The 23,099-nt window shown below is 38.9% G+C and overlaps 1 protein-coding gene across 1 annotated transcript in view; it reads left to right on the plus strand.

The window, feature by feature from the left end:
* Positions 1–23,099, plus strand: part of ABCA13 (ATP binding cassette subfamily A member 13) — a gene marked incomplete at both ends in the record, with an annotated part of 453,164 nt that overhangs the window by 300,206 nt on the left and 129,859 nt on the right. Inside the window, 4 exons of the mRNA XM_080920446.1 lie at positions 5,567–5,650; positions 11,931–12,000; positions 16,924–17,042; positions 19,032–19,119. Coding sequence (XP_080776572.1) covers positions 5,567–5,650; positions 11,931–12,000; positions 16,924–17,042; positions 19,032–19,119 — 361 coding nt within the window. The remainder of the gene's footprint in view (positions 1–5,566; positions 5,651–11,930; positions 12,001–16,923; positions 17,043–19,031; positions 19,120–23,099) is intronic.

Raw genomic sequence — 23,099 nt, forward strand, 5'->3', positions numbered from 1 at the left:
TCCTCAGGATCTCTAATGTACTGAACTGTAGTATCTGCAGATTAAGCTTACTTGAACATTTTCCTTTCATAATTGTATTTCTTTTCGTTCTTTTTCTTGCCAAATTGCATTAGCTAACTTTCTAGGCACAACAATGAATAATAAAAGAGCAATTGGATCTCCTTCTTATATCTATGACTGTAGTTGAAACGCTTAGTTATTTCCATTTAGTATAATATTTATCACATACAGCTTTTGTTCTATTGATACATGTTTCTTAAATTTCTTCTTTCTTCAGAATTTTTCTTATATTTTGATGCTGCATAGGAGCCTTTTCTGTGTCTTCTCTCGTATGATTTCTGTCCTAGAGTCCACTTATAAATTATATATTACACTTATCAATTTGTATGTGTTGAACTACCTCTGCATCTTTAGAATAAAATCAGCTCAGTTGTGAGGAAGGATCATTTTGATTTGTGTGATTTGTGTGTGTGCAGATACATGTACAAGCATTGTGAATGCTTATCTATGTGAGTTCAGATGTGTGCATATATTTCAGGTGTGTGGAGGTCAGAGGACAGCCTCAGGTGTCAGCTCTCATATTTCACATGGTTTGATATAAGGTCTCTTTGTTTTGCCACTGCATATTAATGGGCAGCTAGTTTTCAAGTCTTGTATATTCTTTCTCGATTTCCTCTGACCAAGGGAGCCCTGTAATTACTGTCTTACTGTATGTGGGTTCTGTATATTCAATTGAACATGTACTGCTTATGCAGGAAGTACTTTAATCCACTGAGCTACACAATTTGCAAGTATTTTATTCAGAATGTTTATATTGTTATGAACCAGAAAGAATGGTCGATAATTTTAATTTTTGTGCATCTTAATATGGCATTCATATTAGGATAATACTGGCTTTGTTAAGTGAGCTCAGTAGCATACATTCCATGCAGTTTATAGAAGTTTAACAATATTGGTACCACTTACTCTTTAAGATATGACAGAATTCAGCAGTAGACCAACTGGGCCTGGGCTTTGACCTGAATGATTTTTATAACAGCTCCAGGCTGTTGCTTCTAAAGATCAGTATTAGTTGTTTACCATGGCTTAATTTAGATTTGCTGCATGTATCTACACATGCATGCATTTTCCAGATTAGTGTAATTCAAGTCTTTCAGTCCTAATAATATAATATATAATGTTGGTGTATCACTGATATCTGCCATAATTTCTACCTTCCATCTTTAATTTTATTAATCTGAGTTTTGCTTCTTTTTCGTTGGATTAGTTGGGCTAAGAGCTTGCCCATCTTTATTCTTTTTATTTATTTATTTATTATTCCTAACAGCCAACTTCTTGTTTCAGTGGTGTTTATTTATTTAGATTTATTTATTATTAATTCTGGTTTCTGTCTCGTTAGTTTCTGCCGTGATCTTAATTGTTCTTTTCTATTTACCAACTTTAAGTTTTCTCCTCCTTACTGTTCTAGGCCCTAAGATATACCATTAAGTTATTTATTTTAGATCTCTCTGAATTTTTAATGCAGGTATCTGTATGTCTAAGTTTTTTCTCAGGACTCTTTTTAGTTCACTGTAGGTTTGATAAACTATATTTTCATTTAAGTATAGAACTAAAGAGTCTTCTTGATTACTTGAATGAATTATTAAATAAAGAGTTTATTTGTTCAATCCATGAGTTTATGTTCTGTAGTTTCTCTTGCTATTTCCTTCAGGTTTTATCTAATTGTTATAAAATAAAATATAAGAATTTGCTTCATAATTTTACTATGTGTTAGGCTTGGCTCTGTGCTCTAATGTATAAGCTCCTTAGGAAAATTCCACGTGCTGCCTATACGCTTTATATCTCGAATCTAGATGAGATGTAGATGTCTGCTCAGTGGTTTGATCTATTACATTTAACTCTTGTTTCTCTACAGATATGATGAGCCATCTATTGGTGAGAATTGAGTATTAAAATTGTTGGAATTAATCTGTGTCTTTACATCTAATGCTTGTTGTAGGAAATGGTGTGTGCCAGCATTCACTGACCATTTATTTACAGCTGAAATAACCTTAGTGTGAAGGTTTGGCTTGAAGTCTACTTTGTCATATGTGACCTCCATACTTTATTGTTCTATTGGTTTAGAATTCCGTTTTTTTTTTTTTTTTTTTTTTTTTTTTTTATCTTGAGGTTGTATTTCTCTATTTGTCTTTGATGGTAAGGTACATTTGTGAGAGGTAGCAAATTTCAATAGATTCTCATTTAAAAAAAAAAATTGCTAATGTAATTCTTTTGTTTTGAGAATCAAGACCATGTACATTCAGAATTATTACTGAAAGGTGCATATCAGTTAGTCATTTTATTGATTTGCTAGAGCTTGGTGTTGTATTAATGTTCCCATGATTAACCACTGTCTTATCATAGTTTCATTTTGCTTTGAAAGAGGTCTTAAAAATATCAATTTAAGTCTCCCTTAATTCTCCAAGTTTCTATTCATCATGGAAAGTATATTTTTAATTCTTCAATATTTATGGGTAGTTTTATAGATTATAGTAACTCAAGTTTACCAATTTTATGTTTCACAGTTTTAAACACATCATCCCAAGCCTGCCTGTTATTCATGTTTGACCTTTTAGTTGTGATGTCAAATCTCATGTTCTGTCTGTTGCTCCTTTTTCACTATCTTTGTAATTATCTGAATGTCCCATTTCATCTACCTTGTCTTCAAGCTCTAACAGTTCCTCTTCTTCATTCCCTCTGTTAGGCTTTCCAAAGAAATTTCACTGGATTTTTTTGAATTTTTCATTTCCATTTCATCTCATTTTTCTCAGTACCTCTACTAACCCCCTTGAAATTTACTTTTATATACTTCCATATTGACTTCCTTGATTGACTCCTATGACTTGACCCTTTGTATTCTTTCATGTGTTGTGGCCTCTTAGATATTTTTTTTGAACACACAACACTCTTTTTTTTTTTTTTTTTTGAATTCTTTGTCTGGGTTTTCTTGAACTCATTCTCACTGGACAACCCTACTGTGGATCAGTAATGAATTTAGAAGCATTAATACTTTGAATTTTCATGTACTTAGTTTTTCCTTTGCATGTACACATCTGAGAAAAACAGTGAGAATTTTTTAAAAAGCAACCTCATTCTTTGAATGGATATGTTTTCAGTGTTCTGGAGGGACTGGGTATACCTGACATACAGTTTCTCTTCCCTCTGCTGAGGACAATTCTCTAGTCAACAGCTCATGTGCTTGTCACACCAGAGTTTATACCCAGCACTCCCCTTTGTGAAAATGCAATGCAGGACAATTAAAGAGAAATTTTTCTTTTGACTGAATCACTTTAAGAAGAGAAGGAACACTCAGTGTTTTCACTAGACATTAGCTACGGAGTGGATGATTAAAGGGAGAAAAGCAGAGCAAGGCTAGTGATTAGTAAGGAGTGGTAGAAAAATACAGAAAGAAAATTACAATAAGGACAATTCGGGGAAATGAGGACTCTCAGGGAGAAAGGTAAAAGGAAAAGAGAACGTTGGGCAACCCCCGTCTCATAAATTTGAGGTAGAGAGACTCCTCCCCTCTAACCAGAGAAACGTTCTCTTTTGGGAAAGTCTATCAAAAGGGATATTAGAAAAAAACACATGGCGGAAAAACATAAAAATTGAAAGAATAAAACCAGCGAAGAACATAGCTGGCCTGCTAAATAGTTACCAGATAGCAAATAAAGGAGAAAGGGGCAGACAGGTCTAGGGCTTCAGAATAAATGTAGCCTGGGTGCTGGACCTGGTTTTGACTCTTGGGTTTCAGTGCACCCTATATGATCCTTTACAACTTGTAGCAGAGGTGTCATGCACACCTTGGGTTGGGGATGTCTCTTACTGTGCTGGTTAAAAATACTGGTCATAGCTCTGGGTGATGTTTTGTGTGGTCCTGTTACCAAGAGAACCTTCAGAAATTGAGTAGAAAATGGTGGTTCTAACCCTGGTTTGTCCCAGTGCCTAGCACTTGCTTTGATACTGGCTTGCTCAGTTTCTCCCCTACTGTTGAGAGCTGTTCTCCTCTCAGTCCCACAGTGTGCGGTTCAAGATGGTCTAGGGTGACAAAACCATTGATCCAACATGGCAGTATTTTTAAAAGTGGAATCCCACAGGACCAGCGAAATCACTTAGTGGATTTTTGGTACTTCGCCACCAAACTGGATGGCTTGAGCTTGGTCTTCAGAATACCTAGGATGGAGGGGAAAAATTTGATTCCAGTAAGTTGTCATCTCATGATGTGGGTGACCCATGAATCAATAAATGTTATAAATCAAATTAAATATTTTAAAGGTACCTTCCTACTTCTCTGGCTGAGTGCAGACAATTCCCAGCTCCTACTCTCTGGCTAATGCTCTGGTAGTGGCAACCTTCTTACCTCCCTTCCCTGTCTTCTCTGTCATTTAAAATATGTGTTATTGAAAGTACAATGCAGTTTTCTGAAACCTTCTGTCTTATGCCATGGCATAGTCATCATCAGGTACCGCTCTCTCTGTCACTGAGAGAAAAGGACTCCACATACCAGACCAACCACTCCAAGATGACGCTGAACTTCTATCCAGCTCTGTTATGTAAAAATCCCCATTTTCCTTTGCTACTGGAACTGGAGTTCTTCAGATAAATTTTATTAAATTTCTCCAGTTTATTCTGTTGACATTCTATCCAGGTATATCTGCAAAATATCTGCCATTGTAAGCACTGTTTGTATTTCATAAATATCCTGATTCTGAGTTGTAACCAACTGAAATGAATCCCACTACCAATTATTCCAGTTTTAAAAAGGTTGACGTGTTTTTTCTCTTATGTTTTCTCAACTCCAGATGTTCCTTACAGTTGCTGTACAAAACTTCAATAATCTCCTAGTGTTTATTTCTACACCTTTTCCTCACAATGACACAGATGTGTTAGTGCTGATGGTCTCTTTAGTAAAGAAATTAAGTATCAATGACCTTGACTCTTGGCAATATTTCTTGAACTATGAATAGATGTGAGGCTTATGGTCAATAAACCAAACACCATCTCTCTAAGTGTGCATTGAGCACAGGTCTAGTTCTGTGCTGAAGACTTCCTACTACAGAAGTGCGAGTCACTAACATGTAAAAACCAAAGGATGTAAATATAGCTACAGTTTTGAATTGCTGAGTAATAGGACAAATATTTGTTCCAAGTTAAGGCCCTAGCACGGAGAAAATAGTTTTACTGATTTTCATAAATATACATACGATGGCATTATATTAGGCAGCCTTTTGAATTTGATTTTAAAGCCATGAAAATATGTAATAGGAGTTAGAAAATTAATGGAAAATAGGAGAAAAATGATGTGCTTTGACAGGCAACACACACTAATGCATATGGGTTGTGGCTGGAGCTGTGCTTGAAGACGTTTGCAATTTCATCCTTGTTCATACCTTTTCCATAAAAGGACCGGGAGATTAGCTTTATCTGGTGCTCTGGAAACTGTTAGTCAAATCAGTTTGGCTAGGGTGAGGTCAGCGTGGGTCCTTTGCCCGCTCCTAACAATGCTTTGTTTTCTCACCATCAACAGCACTGAGAATGGTGGCGTGGACCTCTCCCATGTGCTTCTGAGCAAGTTCAGAGATCAGGACCCTGTTTGTTCTGATTTTCATCGGTAAGTACCTGGTGACCTCAGCACAGCAGAGAATCCAATGCCAGCAGCTCTGGAGGCTGTTGCTTTCCCTGAGAATGGGTTAGTCTGTGTTCTCACTTAGGTTACATGGAGTGAAAGTCAGCTTAATGAGTAGAACATTAATGAGTCTAATTAGCAGGTCTAATTAATGGGTCTCATTTTATGGAATAGCCAGGAACAAAGTGCCTAATTACCTTTCTAACTTTCACAGACACTTGGTCTGGAGGACTCAAAAAAAAAGGTAGTATTTCTCTGACATAAGAAAACTCAAACCAAAAGGACTTAGGCAATTCAGCATGAATTATGTTTACTGTTATTTACTTTAAAGAAAAGTTGTACATATTGACACATTGTTGGCATATTTTTTGCTATTCTATTGTATTCTTATACCTTAACCCCTTTTCCAACAGTTAGTCCACAGTAATCCCTTCCAACCCTCTAAGACTAGGTAGGTAAGAAAGAAAGTTAAAGGGGAAAAGGCACATAGACCTCTTTCATACAACAAAATAGACTACTTCCTGTGGATTAGGGGCACTGAGCTTCTTGGGGCAAGTCCAGTCTCCATTGTCTGGACATGTCCAACTTTGCTCATGAACCCTTGACCAGCCACACCAACAGGATCTAGCTGCAGTTGGGGAAGCATGGCCCCCTTGGAACATGCCTGAAGCCTCTCTTGAGGCTCTGGCATTAGGAGCTCTGAAGAGCTCCCAGAATTCCAACCTTAAACTATTTGCCACGAGAACGATGCCTCTGCTTGTGTGTGAGGCAAATGATTGTCACCTTCTATGAAGCAGCCATTTCTCCTGTCTGGGATTAAATAAAAGACATATCACACAACATGACTGGGAAGAAAGCAAAATTCTCACTACAGGACATTGTTTTTAATTTACTGCATGCATGTTCATGATCACACATACACAAACACACACATACACATGCACAGATTCTTTTTTTTTGTCTTATCCAATGTTCACAAACAGTTCTACTCATGGCTGCTACATGATTTAACTTTTTATGGTGAATTATATTCTATGATGTACACATGCCACATTTCAATATTCATTTAGTATCTTAGTATGGATATGCTAATGTAAACCAGTGACTTTCTGAAGTAATCAAAATAAAGAGTAGTCACTATCTTCACTCATGGTTTGCCGTGCCTATTTCCACGTCTGTTCAACCGCAGACATGCTATTTAAACTTAGTAAGTCCCAATTCCCTTCTGTAGTAAAAAACTCTTTATCTAGCTTACTTATTTTTTAGGTAAATTGAATAACAGATTTTGTGCAAAGATCAACCCAGGAATGTGTGTTATGGTTCCTGGCAAATACACAAAAGTAGTTAATATTATTATTGCTGCTGCTGTTGTTAGTATTAATTACTATTTTGTTTTGTTTTTGATTTGGCATCTTAAGTATCTCAAAGTTAGTATGTAGCTGAGTCTGATTTTGGAACTCCTGATCCTTCTGTCTTCTCTCTAGTGGTAGAATTACTGATGTGTGCCTCTATGCCTTAAAGGATGTTACTGTGTGTGCTGGAGTCAGAGGTGTGTGTCTCTCTGCCTGGAAGGCTGTTGACTACTAATGGCATTGAAATTCACAGCTTCCAGACTGCTTTTGCTTCTTCTGGTCTATTTAAATCCTACCCAAACCCTGAGATAATTCAGAGACAGTATCTCATCTTACGTGAGGAAACTGAATGTTAGAAAACGTTTATACATTTTCCAAGGATTCATGAAGGGCAATGAGTGGAAAAGCTACAATTTCATGACACCCCATTTGCAACCACCCACCACCTTGAACAAGGTTTGTATTTGTTTATTCTTGTTACATGTCCTCTGGACTGTCACTGCTATTTTATGTTTATGGAACAGTGGCCTACTTGCCTTAATTTCTCAATTTACTTAAATATTATTTTGAGATTATGAAATAATTACAACATATATTACTTCCATTTCTTCTTTGAGGCTTTCTATCTCTCTCCCTCTCCCTCCCCCATCTCTTTCCATATATGTATGTGTGTGTGTGTGTGTGTGTGTGTATTCCTAAATATAACCTGTCCAATCTGTATAATCTGTCTTTTATTTATATTATCAGTTCTATACTCTTCTCCTGGAAGGACTATTTTTCCTACTTTCAGTATTTCTTAGTTGCCTGCAGTGTTCTGGGCAGTGTTGAGGCTACACATCTACTTTATTATGTCTACTGGTATTTTCCTTGTTCAGCTCACGTTGGTGAGACATAGTGAGGAAAAATATAAATCTGTGTTTAAATATGGAATCAGTATTTAGAAATGACCATGCTGCATTTCAGTGATGACCTCAAAACAGTTAGCTACCTCTAAATATATTGCCTCCTTCCTCTGGATACCCGTTAAAGCTCACAAAATTGGAACCATGACCGAGGCTTTACGTTTAAATTCTCAAATTTGCTGTTAGTTTTGCCAATTTCATGTATTTATAACAACAACAACAAGTATAAAAAACCAGCCTGTCAGTATATGCTGATTTGCTTTGAAGAAGGCTTTTTGGGGCTCTGAGAGTAACACTAAGGTGGAGAATGCCTGGCTTCTGAACCCTAATAAAGGCATGCCTTGCTTTATAAGTGCTTCAATTACTGTCATTTCCCCTATTATTCCCTGAGGATGCACTGCAGGTTAAGTATTTTTAGAGAGACCAAGAAAAATGCAAAGAATCTGCTCCTAAGAATTTATAATTACAGATGGAACGAATGATGGGAGAGATAAAAGCTGTTGACAGTGTCCTGGACACTACATGTCTGTCTTTTCAGTAATATACATAAGAACCCAGACAAAACAAGTAGATATATGTTTCCTAGTTCATGACGACATATTTTGCCCATTAGTCATGCCTGTAATTAGTTGAGCCTGAGTAACTATTGATGGTCTCATATGGAAGGATTACAAGAAAATTAATTATGTTGACTTGATTCAGTCTTCTCTCGGAAGACCAAGGGGCTTATCCAGTGAAGGGTTCAGAAGTGATGTTTTCATTTTCTCTTCTCTACTGCAAACACACAGGATCTAAAACACACATACCTCTCTTAGGAACAGCAACAGGAGCACATGCCATTCATCCTTGACCTAATCTCATATCAGGGACAGAATGAGTCGCAGAAAAATGGAACAATTCTTTTATGTGTTCTTTCAAAAGGAAAATGCCCAGGTGAAATCAGTGCTTTATGAATGGTAAAAGATATTCATAGTTCTGTCTATACATCCAGCTCACTTCCTCTATAGTACTGCTGCCCTTCTCCCACACTCCATACCAGAGCTGGTGCTAGCAGGCTGGCTTCATGGTGACAGTGGTTCCTGGCACTACTTCTGGTCAGGCTCGTCTGAGAAGATGGCTGTGAAGATCAAGTGTAGGAAAGCACAGAGTATGAATCTGAAGTATCCAGGTGCAGGTGGAGAACACAGCTGGATCCCAGGCTACCTCAGTCAGCCCTCACCCTCACTGGCTCTGTGACCTGGATAGCTTCCTCAATCAACCACATTCCGAATTTGTTATCACCACTGTGTTTGCCCCTTGGCACAAATAACCTTGACCTCAAACTGCAAGGTGATGCCTATGAAGCCTCTTTGTCCCTTTAAGCAGCTGCATGTCTCAGAAAACCATTATCGAAGCAGAAGACGGTTCTTACAACATCTATCCCTCCATTTGGGATTTAAGGCACATGTTATGCTATTAAAAACTCCAGGCATTCCTGTAGCAGAAAGACCTCTTCAACCCAAATGGCAGGTACCATGTACATAGCTCCTTAAACTCAGAAAGAAAAAACACTGTTGTTGTGTGCTACAGAGCACACAGGGGATATGCTCTGAGAACTTCAAGTATATTTAGATAATGTCCAGAATGAAACTTAGAGAGATGTGTGCGATTTCTGATGGGCAATTTCATCTGCCAGTCTCTTGTGAACATTCATAGAGCTTCACAGTAAATCTCTGAGCACAAAAATTGTTGGAGGCTGAGATGCTCAAAAACCTTCAATCTGTTAAATATTGTCATGGATTAAATTTCAAATCTTAGGGAATCTTTTTTTTAATACTCAAGAGAGCTCAAAAAATAACAGAATAATAAAACAAGACAACAAGGACTTTAGAAGCAACTCATTATATCATACAAATTTATATTGCTCTCCTTTCTGTGGCTATAGTGCTAATCCTACTAAACTAGAGTAAAGTCTACAGACCCAAATTTATTTTCTGTCACTCAGGCCTGTCTTTCTAAGGTGGGCTTTGAGAGACTAGCCCAAACATAGGAGAAATATATATATATATTTTCTAAAACCTGCAAGGCTGGGGGCTTTCCAAAGGTTTTTGGTTATGTTGTAACTTTACAGAACATATTGTTAGGCTGGCTGTTAGAGTATGAGGTGTGGAACGTGTCAAATTCTAGAAAATGGATCAAGACATGGTCAAGCTTAAGTTTTGTGGAAAACAGGATTGAGCTTACTTTCTGTAATGGTTTGTCATCTACTCAGTCTAGTCCATCAATAACAAAATACTTGGGGCTGAGTATTTTTTTAGAAAAGGGGGTTTATTCATTTGGGGGTTCTATTGCTGAAGAATACAGTGTGAGCATCTGTGTGGCCCTGGTGAGCAGCATAGTCGTTGATTTGACAATGGTGGTGACATGTGAAAGAGAATGCTTGCAGCAGTCTGCTGTAAGTCTGTTGTTGGCTCTCACAGGCTACATAAAGACCTATGGGAACAATGAGTCTATCCCAAGAGTATATGCCTGCTGTGATTGACTCGCCTTGCACCAGGCTTCCATTCTCTACACTTCCCAACACAACCTTCCTGAGACCCAAATTTGGCACACATGGGCTCTGCGGGAGAGGCCATATCTACACCACAGCCTGCAACCCCTTGAATACCATTCAGGGTACCTGCAGCAAAAAGTACCTCCTGTTGGATGTAAGAGATGTGAAGTGTCATTCTTTGTAAAAACAAAACTAATTAGATTACAGCCATCTGGCTAAAACACACAACTCCCTTAAGCACTGTTTCCATGTTAACTCAGGAATTCTGAACTGGAACCCCTATGAGCTAATTATCCAATATATTAAAACCAGGGAAGTCTGTGTTCACCTTTAGCATTTAGGAAATTGTATGGAAATTATATTTGCTAGCCAGATGAGCAGAATTTACAAGTGTCTTTTTGTTGAACTGTTTTTCCCAACACGGTGTTGTTACGCTATCTTTCTTCCATTGGAGCAACTCACTCATGCAGAGAGCCTGGCCTTGTTGTTGAACTCTGCAGGCCAGTCCTTCTGCTGTATGACCGCTAACTAATGCCATAAAGTCCTAAAGCTGCTACCCTTGCCTTGAGATCTGAGAAGCAGAGAGAGGAGGGATAAGCTAAAACTAAGGTGACTTTTACCTCCTCTTGGTATTTGAGTAATTCAGACCAATTGTTTGCACTAAAGTAAAATTTGACTTAGACTTGTAAAAATCTTACCATCTGGAATGTTCAAGGATAAAAATATACATAAAAAATAGAACACAAAAGTTTTTCTACAGCTAGCCAGATGGCTCAGTGGTAAAAGAACTTGTGGTTAAGTCCTAAGGCCTGTGCTTAATCCCTGGGACCCATATGCTGGGAGGAGGAAACTAACTAACTGACTGACCAACTAACTCCAGCAGTGATTTTTGTCCTCCACACTTGCATTATAGCATGCACACACACACACACACACACACACACACACACACACACACACATACATACATACACACTCACACATATACATACACACAGTTAAATAAATAATTATAGCATGCAGTTTAAGAGTTTGTTCATTACTTTTCATTGTCTCCCAATGTTTACAATCTTTCTTCATGTGGAAACTTAATTGTAGCTCTTTAAGTGATTAAGTTACTATGACATGACACAGAAATGAATAAACATGTCAGTCTAATGAAATTAATAAGCAATTACTAGTTGCTTCTTCATATCTGCTTGTGATCCAGAAGTCTTGGGTTTCACACGGAGCCCAGATAATGGACTCAGCATGAACAGCTAAGAAATCCCCGTGTCACATGAAATCTTGGCAAAGTCATAAATCATTGTCATCAGATTAGTAGCTCACAGTGTGAAAACAAAAGCCAAAGTTCTGGCTTAGTAGCAAGGAGGAGGCCACCTTTTGAATGGTGTTCTACTATGACAGAATGTGCTTTTATGGAAATGAAGTAGTGTTTTCATTAAACTGTTTTTCCAATATTTCCCCCCACCCTTTAGGATGAATTCTTCAAGCTGGCATAGGGAACTTTATTCTGGCCCAGAATTCCAGGACTCATGTGGCTGCTTGGTATGTTTCTGACACACCCTTCACCCTTCAAATTATAGAGGTCAAATAGAAATAGCAATAGTAATGGTAGTAATAATAATAGTAATAAATGAGTAGCTTCCATATGCCTAGTTCTCATTTTTTGTTGCTTAATCTTTTAATGTGTACATTACATACTTGTAGACAGTTTTCATCCCTTACAGTGAACATGATGCAGCTCTTCTATAATCCCTGCTGTCTGCTTATTTCCTGTTCATACCTCTTAATCATTATCATCCCCATTGGGGATAAAGATGAGAAGGTACATGTTCCCTTTTTGGGGAGATCTTCTCACATCTCATGACACAGTGACCTCCAGGCTTTCATCATAAATTTATTCAAGTTCTAGGAACTAGATATTAGAACCTAATCCATCTTTGGATGCCTAATATGATTGATGTACACAAGATATATGAAAGTAGATATTCTGTTTTTAAGGTAAAGGCTATAGCTATGTTGTCTGTGAAGAGAAACAAACTGAAATTTATGTGGAAAATTGATTGTAGTTCACCTCAGAGGAAATAGTAGAAGGTAACTAGTGAAAGGCTTATATCTGTTGACAACAACCAACCAGCAGATGTGGCAATCTTAACTTACCTTGTAAAAGGCTAAGGGTATAGTTGAACTGATAAAGTGCTTGCCTACTCCACACAAAGCCCTAAGTTTGATCCCAGCATCCAATACAGCAGGTATGCCTGCAATGCCAGGACTCTTGAGGGAAACAAGGACATCTCCGCTCATCAACTATAAAGAAAAAGACCCATTCTTGAGCCTTTTTTACTTACTGGCCCATGGGGTTCATTTGCTCCAGCAGTTTAGTTACTTTAGAGAGTTGGCTTCTGAATAGTTTGATTTGCTTTCTTCTCATAGATAAAATTCAGGAAGTAAGAGAGAAAGACAATACAGCTACATGGTGGGGGATTATAAGGATTGATGGCTCTAAGGTTAGTGGACATCATGTTAGCAGACATCATGATAGTGGACATCATGTTAGTGGCCATTGTAGTCAGAGAATTCACCTGCATTCCTTGCCTCTCAGCACTGGCAAAAGGTTTTTATTTTTCTTTGTCTCCGTTCTTCATTTTATCATGAAACCCCTAATAGTGTGCTCTTAGGGCTTGCTCTGGAGCCTGAATTTAGCCCTTCAGTTAGACTGATGACTTTTATCACCACAAGGCTAAAGTCTATTTGTATTAGATAGTGTATCAAGGGATAGGGAGAATGAATATCAGAATGGTACTATAGCTCCCAGTTCACATGAAATATAAGATTTCAGTAATATGAATGCATGAACAGAAAGGTGTCAAATGAGCACCATCTGGGGACAAGCATGCTTCAGGAACAGTGGCTAAAACAGCATTGCTATTGATTCTGTAAGGAACTGTTCCATATGACTTCCCTTTGAAGTCATCCCTTCCTGACTATCAGCAGGGTAGACATTATGCAGTACTGTCAGCAAATGCTTTGACTAAAGAATTACTACTTTCCTACTTCCCCTCTTCCTCCTCCGTTTCCCCTCCTTTCTCCATCCTCCTGCTAGGTCTCTGTCTCTGTCTCTCTCTGTCCTTCCACCCTTCCTTCCTTCCTTCCTCTTTGAGAAAGAACAGTCAATTTAGTAGCAATCCAAGGACCCCACAGAAGTGAGTTGAGGAATGAATCATTGTACCTTAGGGTTACCTCTAGAAAGACATAGGAATACCTGAGAAACCATCCACAGAACTTATGAAGTTCAAAGAGAAGGAAGGCCAGAAAGTGAATGCCTCAGTCTTTCTTAGAAGGAAGAACAAAATGTTCATGGGAGGAAATAATGGGACAAATTGCAGAAAAGATCACCCATAGACTGCCTCACCTGGGATACATCCCATATGCAGTTATAAACCCAAGTACTATTGTTTATGCCAAGTAGTGCTTACTGGCAGGAGCCTGATATGGATGCCTCCTTAGAGGCTCTGCCAGAGCCATACTGATACAGAGGAGGATGCTTGCATCTAACCACCAGACTGAACACAAGGACCCCAATGAAGGATCTAGAGAAAGGACTGAAGGAGCTGAAAGGATCTGCAACCCCATGGGAAGAACAAAATTATCAACTAACCAAACTTACCACAGTTCCCAGGGACTAAAACACCAACCAATGAGTTTGCATGGAGAGACCCATGGTCCCAGGTGCATATGCAGCAGAGGATGGCATTTTCTGACATCAATGGGAGGAGAGGCCATTGGTCCAGCGAAGGCTCATTTTCCCAGTGTAGGGGAATGCCAAGGTGCTGAGGTGGGAGAGGGTGTTTGGGAGAGGGAAAACCTCCATGCAGGCAATGAGAGGATGAGGGGGCCTGGGATTGTAGGAAAAAGATAACATCAGAAATGTAAATACAGAGAAATTCCAATACATTTTTTTTTTTTTTGTGTGTGTGTGGGGGAGAAGAGATAGACCTAGGAAAGTGTGCAGGGAACAGATGTCCAACATTACTTCCCTTACTTCTGTTGATCATGGTAATTCTCAGTTAGCTTTGTTTGACTGAAAGGAAATATTATTACCACCAATAGTTCTGCCGTTCAGAAGCCCCGAGTCCACATCTATATCCCCATATGCATATCCGTTGTTCCTTGGCTGTTTATAACCAGAAACCAAGGGTCTGTTCCAGTCATTATCTGGGAGAGATGGCACTGTATCATGTCTGAGGCTATTGAGAATTTGGTGGTCCTAAAGAATGAACACAATGTTTTCATCCTGATTTTTGTGGCCTTGTGCAAAAATCCACAGGAGTGCCATGTTACTCAGGGTGATGCTGTAAATTGTGATATGCTGGGCAGCTAAAATAATTAAAATTTGTCCTTGCAAGTTCTGGAGTAGAATCGTAAATCAGTGGTGTGTTCTGAAACCATACTACTTGTTAGCAGTCTGTAAGGGAGACTCCTTAGTTTACTTCTGATAGCGTCAGTTGACATTTGTTGGAGTGTAGCTATACAACTCTCGTGTATGATACTGTGGTGCCCTTTCTTCTGTCACCCTTGTCTAATCTCCCCTACTTCCATTTTAGAGAGACACCAATGATGCCATTGGGGCCCACTGTGACCATCCAGTGTGACTTCTCCAGTGGAGATCTATAACTTAGTGAATAATGGTCATTATACTCATTGTCACATATGGTGGTATTGGCAGATTCCAGGAGCAAGAACCTGATATTTAAGGAATCATTGTTAGGCTTAGCACAGAAAGTATATTTGGGGGATATAGCTCAGGGGCAAAGCATTTGACTGCAAAGGTTTTATTTGTAGATAACAAAACACACAAGAGTTAAAAAAGAGGCTAAATATATTTTCTACTGGGCTTGAGTTATAAATGTTCATTTTCTTAGCAAGGGACTCATCAAAATACAGATTGTGTTTTAGAAAGATACATGTTGATTCACAGTCAGAAGGAGGATTAGAAAGAAATACCACAGGCAAGGAAACTTTAATGTTTCTTATTCAAATTTGTGAGTAAGGTACTTTAATTTGGTTAAATTATTCAGCCATCTACTTTAAAGGCTAAGCAGATATGTATTTGTGGAAGGCAAGATATTCCTGAAAGAATGAATATCTATCTATCGATCTCTCTATCTATCTCTATCTATCTATCTATCTATCTATCTATCTATCTATCTATCTATCTATCTATCTATCTTCTACTAGTTGGTGTTTTGAGACAGGGTTTCTTTGTGTAGCAGCCCTGGCTGTCCTGGAACTCACTTTGTAGAGCAGGCTGTCGTGGAACTCACACAGTTCTGCCTGCCTCTACCTCCTGAGTGCTGGAATTGAAGGCATTTGCTACCATGTCCATCAGGAATGAACATAGTAAGTAGCTTTGCTAAGTCCTTCTAGAGTAATGAAACTTCAAGTTTCTGTGTTAGAAGAAAGAGAATGAGCTCAGCAGTTTCCAAGTATACAATGCATAGTTTGATCTAGAGTGCGCATGTGCTCTGGGCCTGTGTTTGACTGAAGGTTTGGGCTGTAACCAACAGTTTTCTAATGTTCCCTTCCTCTGGCTACAGTGTCTAACAGCAGCTGTTTTTACTGTTTCTTTGGTCTGAGTTTTTAAACCTCTACAGGTAAGAATTTAGTTATGCCATAACTTCTAGCAATGAAAATTCTTGTTATTTAAACCATACCTTTTTGAAAGTCATACTTTAAGCTTCTATAGTTCTTGCATGTGCACAGGAATGGAACAGCAAACCCATACATTAAGTCGGGGTGATTTGATTCCAGTTTTGAAGGAGAAGCAAACGCCCGATGCTGCAGTGAAAAGTTCAGAGACAGCTTTTCTAGTTTTAGACATCATTTCCTCCGAACTTGTCCTTACTGAAGTGGAAACAGAGCAAGTTTAATGTGAACTCTCCCTGCGGTGGGTGGCAGTTGTATGGTGCCTGTCTGTATGGGTTGACCACTGCTTCCTTACTCATTTGATGGCCATTTCATCGTGCAGACGTGGGCGAACCTCAGAAGTCTGTTCGAGTTCGGCCTCCAGCACCTATGAAAGAAACAAAGGCCTTTGAATTCTCCTGCTTATATTTCTCCTAGTTACCCTCGACCCTTGTAGCTTCTTCCATTGAAAGATCACACCCGTGAAAACATCTTCCCTTTTTAGTTCTTACAGATGTGCCCAAACGTACATGCAAAGAAGGTTTAGAAGTTCTCAGATATGATTGACAGCAGAGGACACAGTGGAATTCTGAGGAAACTCTTGACTGCAGGGGGCTCTTAAAGAGGCTTCAGAAATCAGAATATATAAAAGGCTGGAGATAATTTATTAAAACTCAAAAGCTAGGAAAAGACACATTAATTTAAAGTAATGTCAGTAAGTCAATTGTGGGTTCTGAAAAAGTTTCTGTTTTCTTTATATATATTTTTTGAAAACAATTACAGAAGTGTCCAAATAAAAGTGCTGGTGCTCCCTATCTGACCAACTGCTTGGGACACACGCTGCTCAACCTCTCAGACTATGATGTGGAAGAATACTTGCTGATGCCATCTGCAAAACCAAGGTGTGTACAAAACTGCTGCTGGACCATTCCTACTTTCTTTGAAATAAAGTAGTTTTTCCACATGCACTGAGACTGGTTCTAGCACTCAGAGGGTACCCAAATCCTTAAGAGCTTGAATCCCTTACACAAAATGGTGGGATGGTATTTGCACAGAAGCCCATTCTGTAGTCATCTTTAAATGACTTGTGGTGCCAGACAGAGTACAAATGCTATGTGAACAGCTATTCTGCATTGTTTCATAGATAATAATAATAATGATAATAATTATATATATTGAATGCAAACACAGTTATGTTCTGAATATTTTCTACCCATAGTTGGTTGAACAACTCACAGATGTGTGAGCCTCATGGGATTTGAGAGTCAACCATACTTTGGGAATTAAAAAAAAAAACAAAAACAAAAACAGAAAACCATTGTTTCAAACGTTAATATGCAGTAAAACCCAAAAGTCTGACGTGTACTTTGGTGTTCATGTGAATTCCAAAGTCATCTATAGGCCGTAATCAGATTCTTCGCTGTTGGCTTTCAGGCTTTTGGGTACTGGGGGACGTCATATCAATTGAGATCATATCAGTGGAGGAGGCAGGAGCATCAGTGGCAGCTTTGCTGCTTCAGGAAGCAGAACAGAAGAGCTGATGGCATAATGAAATAATGATCTCTTATTAAAATGTCCTCTACTGTGTAGTACCTAGTAATGGAACCTGGGAACAAATCACGCCTCACCATTTCTTGTGGCTTTTGGAAAAATTCTGTGTTGAATTTTTGGAAACTGAAAGAGATGACGACAGATCTGGTAGATGGGTGTATGTACTTTTTCTTGCTTGAAATGTCAGCTGCAGAACTTACTGTTCTGTCGAATTTCCAAAGTCCCCCAAACACACTGCATTGCTTTGTAGATGCAGACATTCCATTTACCATCCATGTTGCTAGGAAACCACACTCCTTGCTTCTGCTTCCTCTCCTCCTTTGCCAGGCCAGTATGTTACCATTGCTTTTAACTCTGACCTTATTTGCCTTCGGTTTCCCTGCATCTCTATTGCTTCCTTCTCTCCTAGCAACTTTAAATATACCCTACAATCTCTACTTCTCCTTCCTAACCTTGATGGGATAAAAGTTGTATTTTCAGAACTCAGAATAGTACCTAGCATATCAGAGGTACCCAGTCTAATCCTGCTGAATGGATGAATGAATTCAGTTGAGGCAGATAACAATGCATCCTTATTCCTTAACATTTCCAGTAAGGATATTATGGTACAGGACTGTTCTTCAGTCTGTTTCCATCCAGAGACTGAAAAGCCAATATTAATATGTGCCTTGATTCTTACCTTTATTCTTATGTCAGCTATATTGGGAAGATTAATAAGTATAAGATACCATACAGCCCACAGAGATAAAGCTACATAATTCTCACCCAGGAAAAATTCATTAGCTGCATGAAAGGCAAGCCAGCAAGGTAATGATTACAAAACTCAGTGTGGCAATTGATAAAACTGATGGAAGGCATTGGGACAATTCAAAAGAGAAGTACCTCACCTACTGTAGTTATGCAATGTCTTCTAGAGCAGACAAGCCTTGAGAGTGGTAAAGGGAAAAAAAGAGCAGGAGAGCCAAGGTGTTCATAAGATTAAGCTGGATCAACTCATCCTGAATAGTGGATATGAATTAATATAGAGTTCTGAGACTCATGGCCATGTTCTTCCACAGTGCTTACTTCCTCCTAGGTTCTAATAAGTATGTCTTTTAGCATGGTGAGCCATGGCCATCCCTTCTTCATAAGTGATATCCTCTCTCTGGGTGCCAGACTGAGACCAGGTTACCACCATGATCAGGTGTCTCAATTGGTGAGTTCATATGATAGGTCAGACATGCTCAGCAGCCTACTGTCTTGAGATGACTGTGACTACTATGGGTAGTAGTTCTGAACCACTCTTTGAGTGGAAGTCCTGGTACCCTGATTGGATCTAACACCATGTTTACTTCTAATAGGCTTGGAGGTTGGTCATTTGGAGTACAAATACCCAGTGAAGCTGAAGATGTGAAGACAAACACATCAAAACCAAGGACTTTGGCAAAGGTAATAGAATTCTCTTTCTTAGTGTTTTATAAAGTATTTAAGGGAAAAAAAAGCCCACATACATTTTTGAGCATGGGTTTGCTCAAAGCATATCAAATACCACTGTTTGTTACTAAAAACCATGATTGTGTTATGAAGATTCTCTTGAAAGAAGAAAAGAGTTGATTATAGAAGTACAACAAGCAGGTCACTACTTTTTGTTTCGATAGGATTTCATCTAGTAAACTAAAAGTAAAAGAAGGGCTGATCTATTTTTAGAGATGGTTGTGAGTCACCATGTGGTTGCTGGGAATTGAACTCAGGACCTCTGGAAGAACAGCCACTGCTCTTAACCGCTGAGCCATCTCTCCAGCTCCCAGTTCTATTTTAAGGATGCCTGTGGTTCATGAGTGGAACCATCATCACCCTTCATGGCTGCTGAAGAATTCTCCTAAGCATGGGGCTGAACTCCTCATCTTCCAAAAGGTTGTGTGCATGCCAGGCCAACTAAAGCAAAGAGCAGTAAGTCAGGATGAATCCTAGAGGCTCTGGATTTTCATGTCCTAACAAGTGTACCCTTGGACTTAGGCATAGTCTTATTAATATTACAAGGAGAAGACAGGAAGTTCCTCATTGGGAGGGAGTGAGAATTTTATAAAATTCTTTAGTGGGAGTATGTAAGTCCTATATAACATGCCCCACCCCCCTAACAAGGAAATAGTCAACACAGGCTTAAAGAGGGCAAAACCCGAAGGATCAAAACTTTTAGTTCCTGTGATTAGGGAAGGGGCAGGTATGTGAGAGAGAAATTGGAAACAATAAATTAGGGGAGAAAGCTAAATCTAGCCTGAAGGAGTGAGAGAAGACAGGGCCAAGTTATTTGTTTCGTTCCTGTGTAGGTTTCTTATCTGCTCATAAACTCACCACAGAACCGCCGTAACACTTGTGTGCCCAGAAGTCACACTCCTCACTGGGAAGTGTTTGTGCCTCTCTTGAAATAAAGAGACTAATCCTCATAAGCAACTGTGTGTGTGGGGTTATTTGGGTGATAAAGCACCCCACAGCCACTTCATGAAAATCCCTGGAGAAAATCTCAACAGCTGTACTTCACAGTCTAATCCCTGAAGAAAATCCTAAATCATAGTATAAACTGTACTTTATACTCCTTCGGCTGAGGGCTCTTCAAATATCTTTCCTTTTCAAACTCAATGTGTGTGTGTGTGTGTGTGTGTGTGTGTGTGTGTGTGTGTAGATTTATAGCTCAACATGAGAATCCCAGCATCTAGAACTTAAAGGGAAATGATTTAAATGGATTTACTGGCTTATATTGAAAGGTGTTATGTAGATGCAGTTAAAATATGACTAATTTATGGAAGGGTCTTGTTGAGGTTTTGTAACAATGCCTTGACTTTTCTATCAAAGTCTAGACACTCTTTGTTGCTATTAGATGTCTGTGTCTTTGCTTTCAGATTCCTGGAGCATAAGCCTCTTGCCCAGATGTCTGGTAGAAAGGGCTTCTGTGTTGTTCTGATTCCTCTTTCTGTGGGTTCCTTTGGGTCTTCTGCATTGGTGGTGATTTATGGAGAAGTTTTTTTTGCTGGCTAATGTGCTCTTTACAGGCAATTGAATGAGCTCTGTCAACCCTTCAGGGAATGAATTCGTTTGTCTCGAGAAAGCTAAGGATTCTGATATTGGGAGAGGAGCAAAAGTCTCTGTTTTCAGAGCCCAGACGTAGCTGCTGCCCTGGCAAGTGATTTTATATCCTTTTAGCCTTTCCCCTCAGCTTTCTGGCTCTGTTTCTAAGATATAAAGGATGATTTTCATTGTTTTTTTTTGAAAGAAAAATAAACATTTGGATATGAAGATGACTTAGGACATGATTCAGCCTATCTGAGACCTTTCCACAACAGCCTCTCTGGCACTTAAGTGTATATTTTATTTAATCCAAATTTACTTTCCAGCATATGCATTTGAAAAAAAGAAAGCCAAACACAAGGTCCACACCTGTGTGTATATATAAGCATGTAAATGCACATGCCTCTGTGTGTGTATATGTGTGTGTGTACATGTATATAAAACATTCCCTCCAGCCTATGCTTTTACAGAACTGAGTGCATGCCGATTGGCTTTCTATTCTTTTTGTTCTAAGTTTCCTTTCTTAGGAATCATTACCTGTGATTCCTGAAAGCAAGAATCAGAAGTAACAGAATGTGTTCTTACTTCCTTTACCAAACTGTCTCCCGTTCTGACATTTGGGCCAGCAGGGATTGCATAGAGCACAATGTTGTTTTAGAAAAAGAAACACTTTCGGAAAAGAAGGAAACACTTCATTCAAATGCCACAAAATCCTGAGTGAAAATTTTAAGGTCATCTTAAAAATTACTCAGTTTAAAAAATTAATAAAGGTTCTCTCAAATGAATATTACTCAATAAAAGAATCGAATGAGGAGCCCGAGAACCTTTTAAATTCTGTTTCTGGAAGCTCACACACTCAATTCTTTATTGTAAAGTTAAAAAAAATATTTAAAGCAGCCTCCTCAGCACAGAAGCACTTAGTCTGTGACCTCAGGGCTGGACAGCTGTGGACAGCACTTAGTGTGCCATCTGGTACTCTGACCATGAAGGCCTTTCTGAGATGGGCCTCGATTCTGGCTCCTGGAAGTGATCCCCAGTCCGTCACTTGCAATGGTCTGCAGCTCTGTTCTTGAACAACCATCTGTCATCTTCCTTTGTAGCTCCATGTGAAAAAGGCATGCAAAAATGGTCACTGAGCAGCATCTCAGCTGTCCTGCAGAGAGCATGGCTGTACACACTCCCGCTGTGGGCATTCAGTTTACTTGGGTGTTGACTGCCTGGTGTATGAAGCATCTAGGCTCTTTGTTGATGTAATTAAGGACCTCAAGCTGCCATGCCTGCGGTTCTTGTTGAGACAAGCACTTAGTGAATGCTTAGACTTAATTACTGGGATTTGGGGAATGTCAGATTGCAAGGGAGCGATATATACCTTGAAGTGCAAAGTCCTTCTGTCCCTTTGAGAGGCCCACTTAGCTGTACTCTTGCCCTATAATATGAAACTCTATCCCTCATCATCTTGCTTAGAAACCTCCAATCCAGGTCTTCTGGACAGAATCTGTACTTTGTCTTGGAGATAGCACAGGTGGCACTTTGGACAAATGTACACCACTCTGTAATAAGAACGCACATTTGTCAGTGGTCCACAGAGACTATCTTGCCACTTTCCCAAGCACTTCTGCACCTTTCCCCTCTTATTTCCAAGTTCCTACAAGCCTTTCTTGTCACCTAGGTGTTCATCCTAAAGTGCTGCCCTGCATTTTCTGTGTCGATGACAGTCCTACCTTGTGCCGGAGTTAATTGCCATGTTAGTTGTCTGATCCCACAAAACTACTTTCCAAACCTCAATGGCCTGAACAGAGGCCATTTATTCAGCTCAAAGTCTGTGAAGTTCTGCTGCTTGTCATCTCCACTCGACTCACCAAGGGCAGGAAAGAGCACGTGCATAGTTGCCTGGGTGTTGGCTACTGATAGAAGGAAGATGGATGATTTAATTTAGAATATTTAAGGAAAGAAAATATTCTTCATCTGAGTAGGAGAACTTGAAATGAAAATAGTTGCTTTATTAATTGCTAGCACCAAAGTCACATACTAAAAGGAATAGAATAGGAGAGGTTATAGAGATAGACAAACATGTATATATCTCAGTGTATCTTTATTATTTATATAATATGTATATATATACACATATATGGATACAATATACTATGGATATAATCCAAACTGGTTTTCTACAGGGAGTTTAAGTGTGTAAATTTAAAAGAGTCAGGCACAGGTTGTAGGAGTTCATGTTGTGATTATTTTTATTAAAATCTTGATATTTAGAAGAATGAGAAGCAGTGGTTCAATTAGCAGTTTTTATGATATTTAGCATCTGGTCCTTACTATATTGTCTCTGTTTTCTCCTTCACCTTGCTCATTTCAAGAGG

This window comes from Micromys minutus, assembly GCF_963924665.1.
Source record: "Micromys minutus genome assembly, chromosome: 1".
NCBI classification, from domain to species: Eukaryota; Metazoa; Chordata; class Mammalia; order Rodentia; family Muridae; genus Micromys; species Micromys minutus.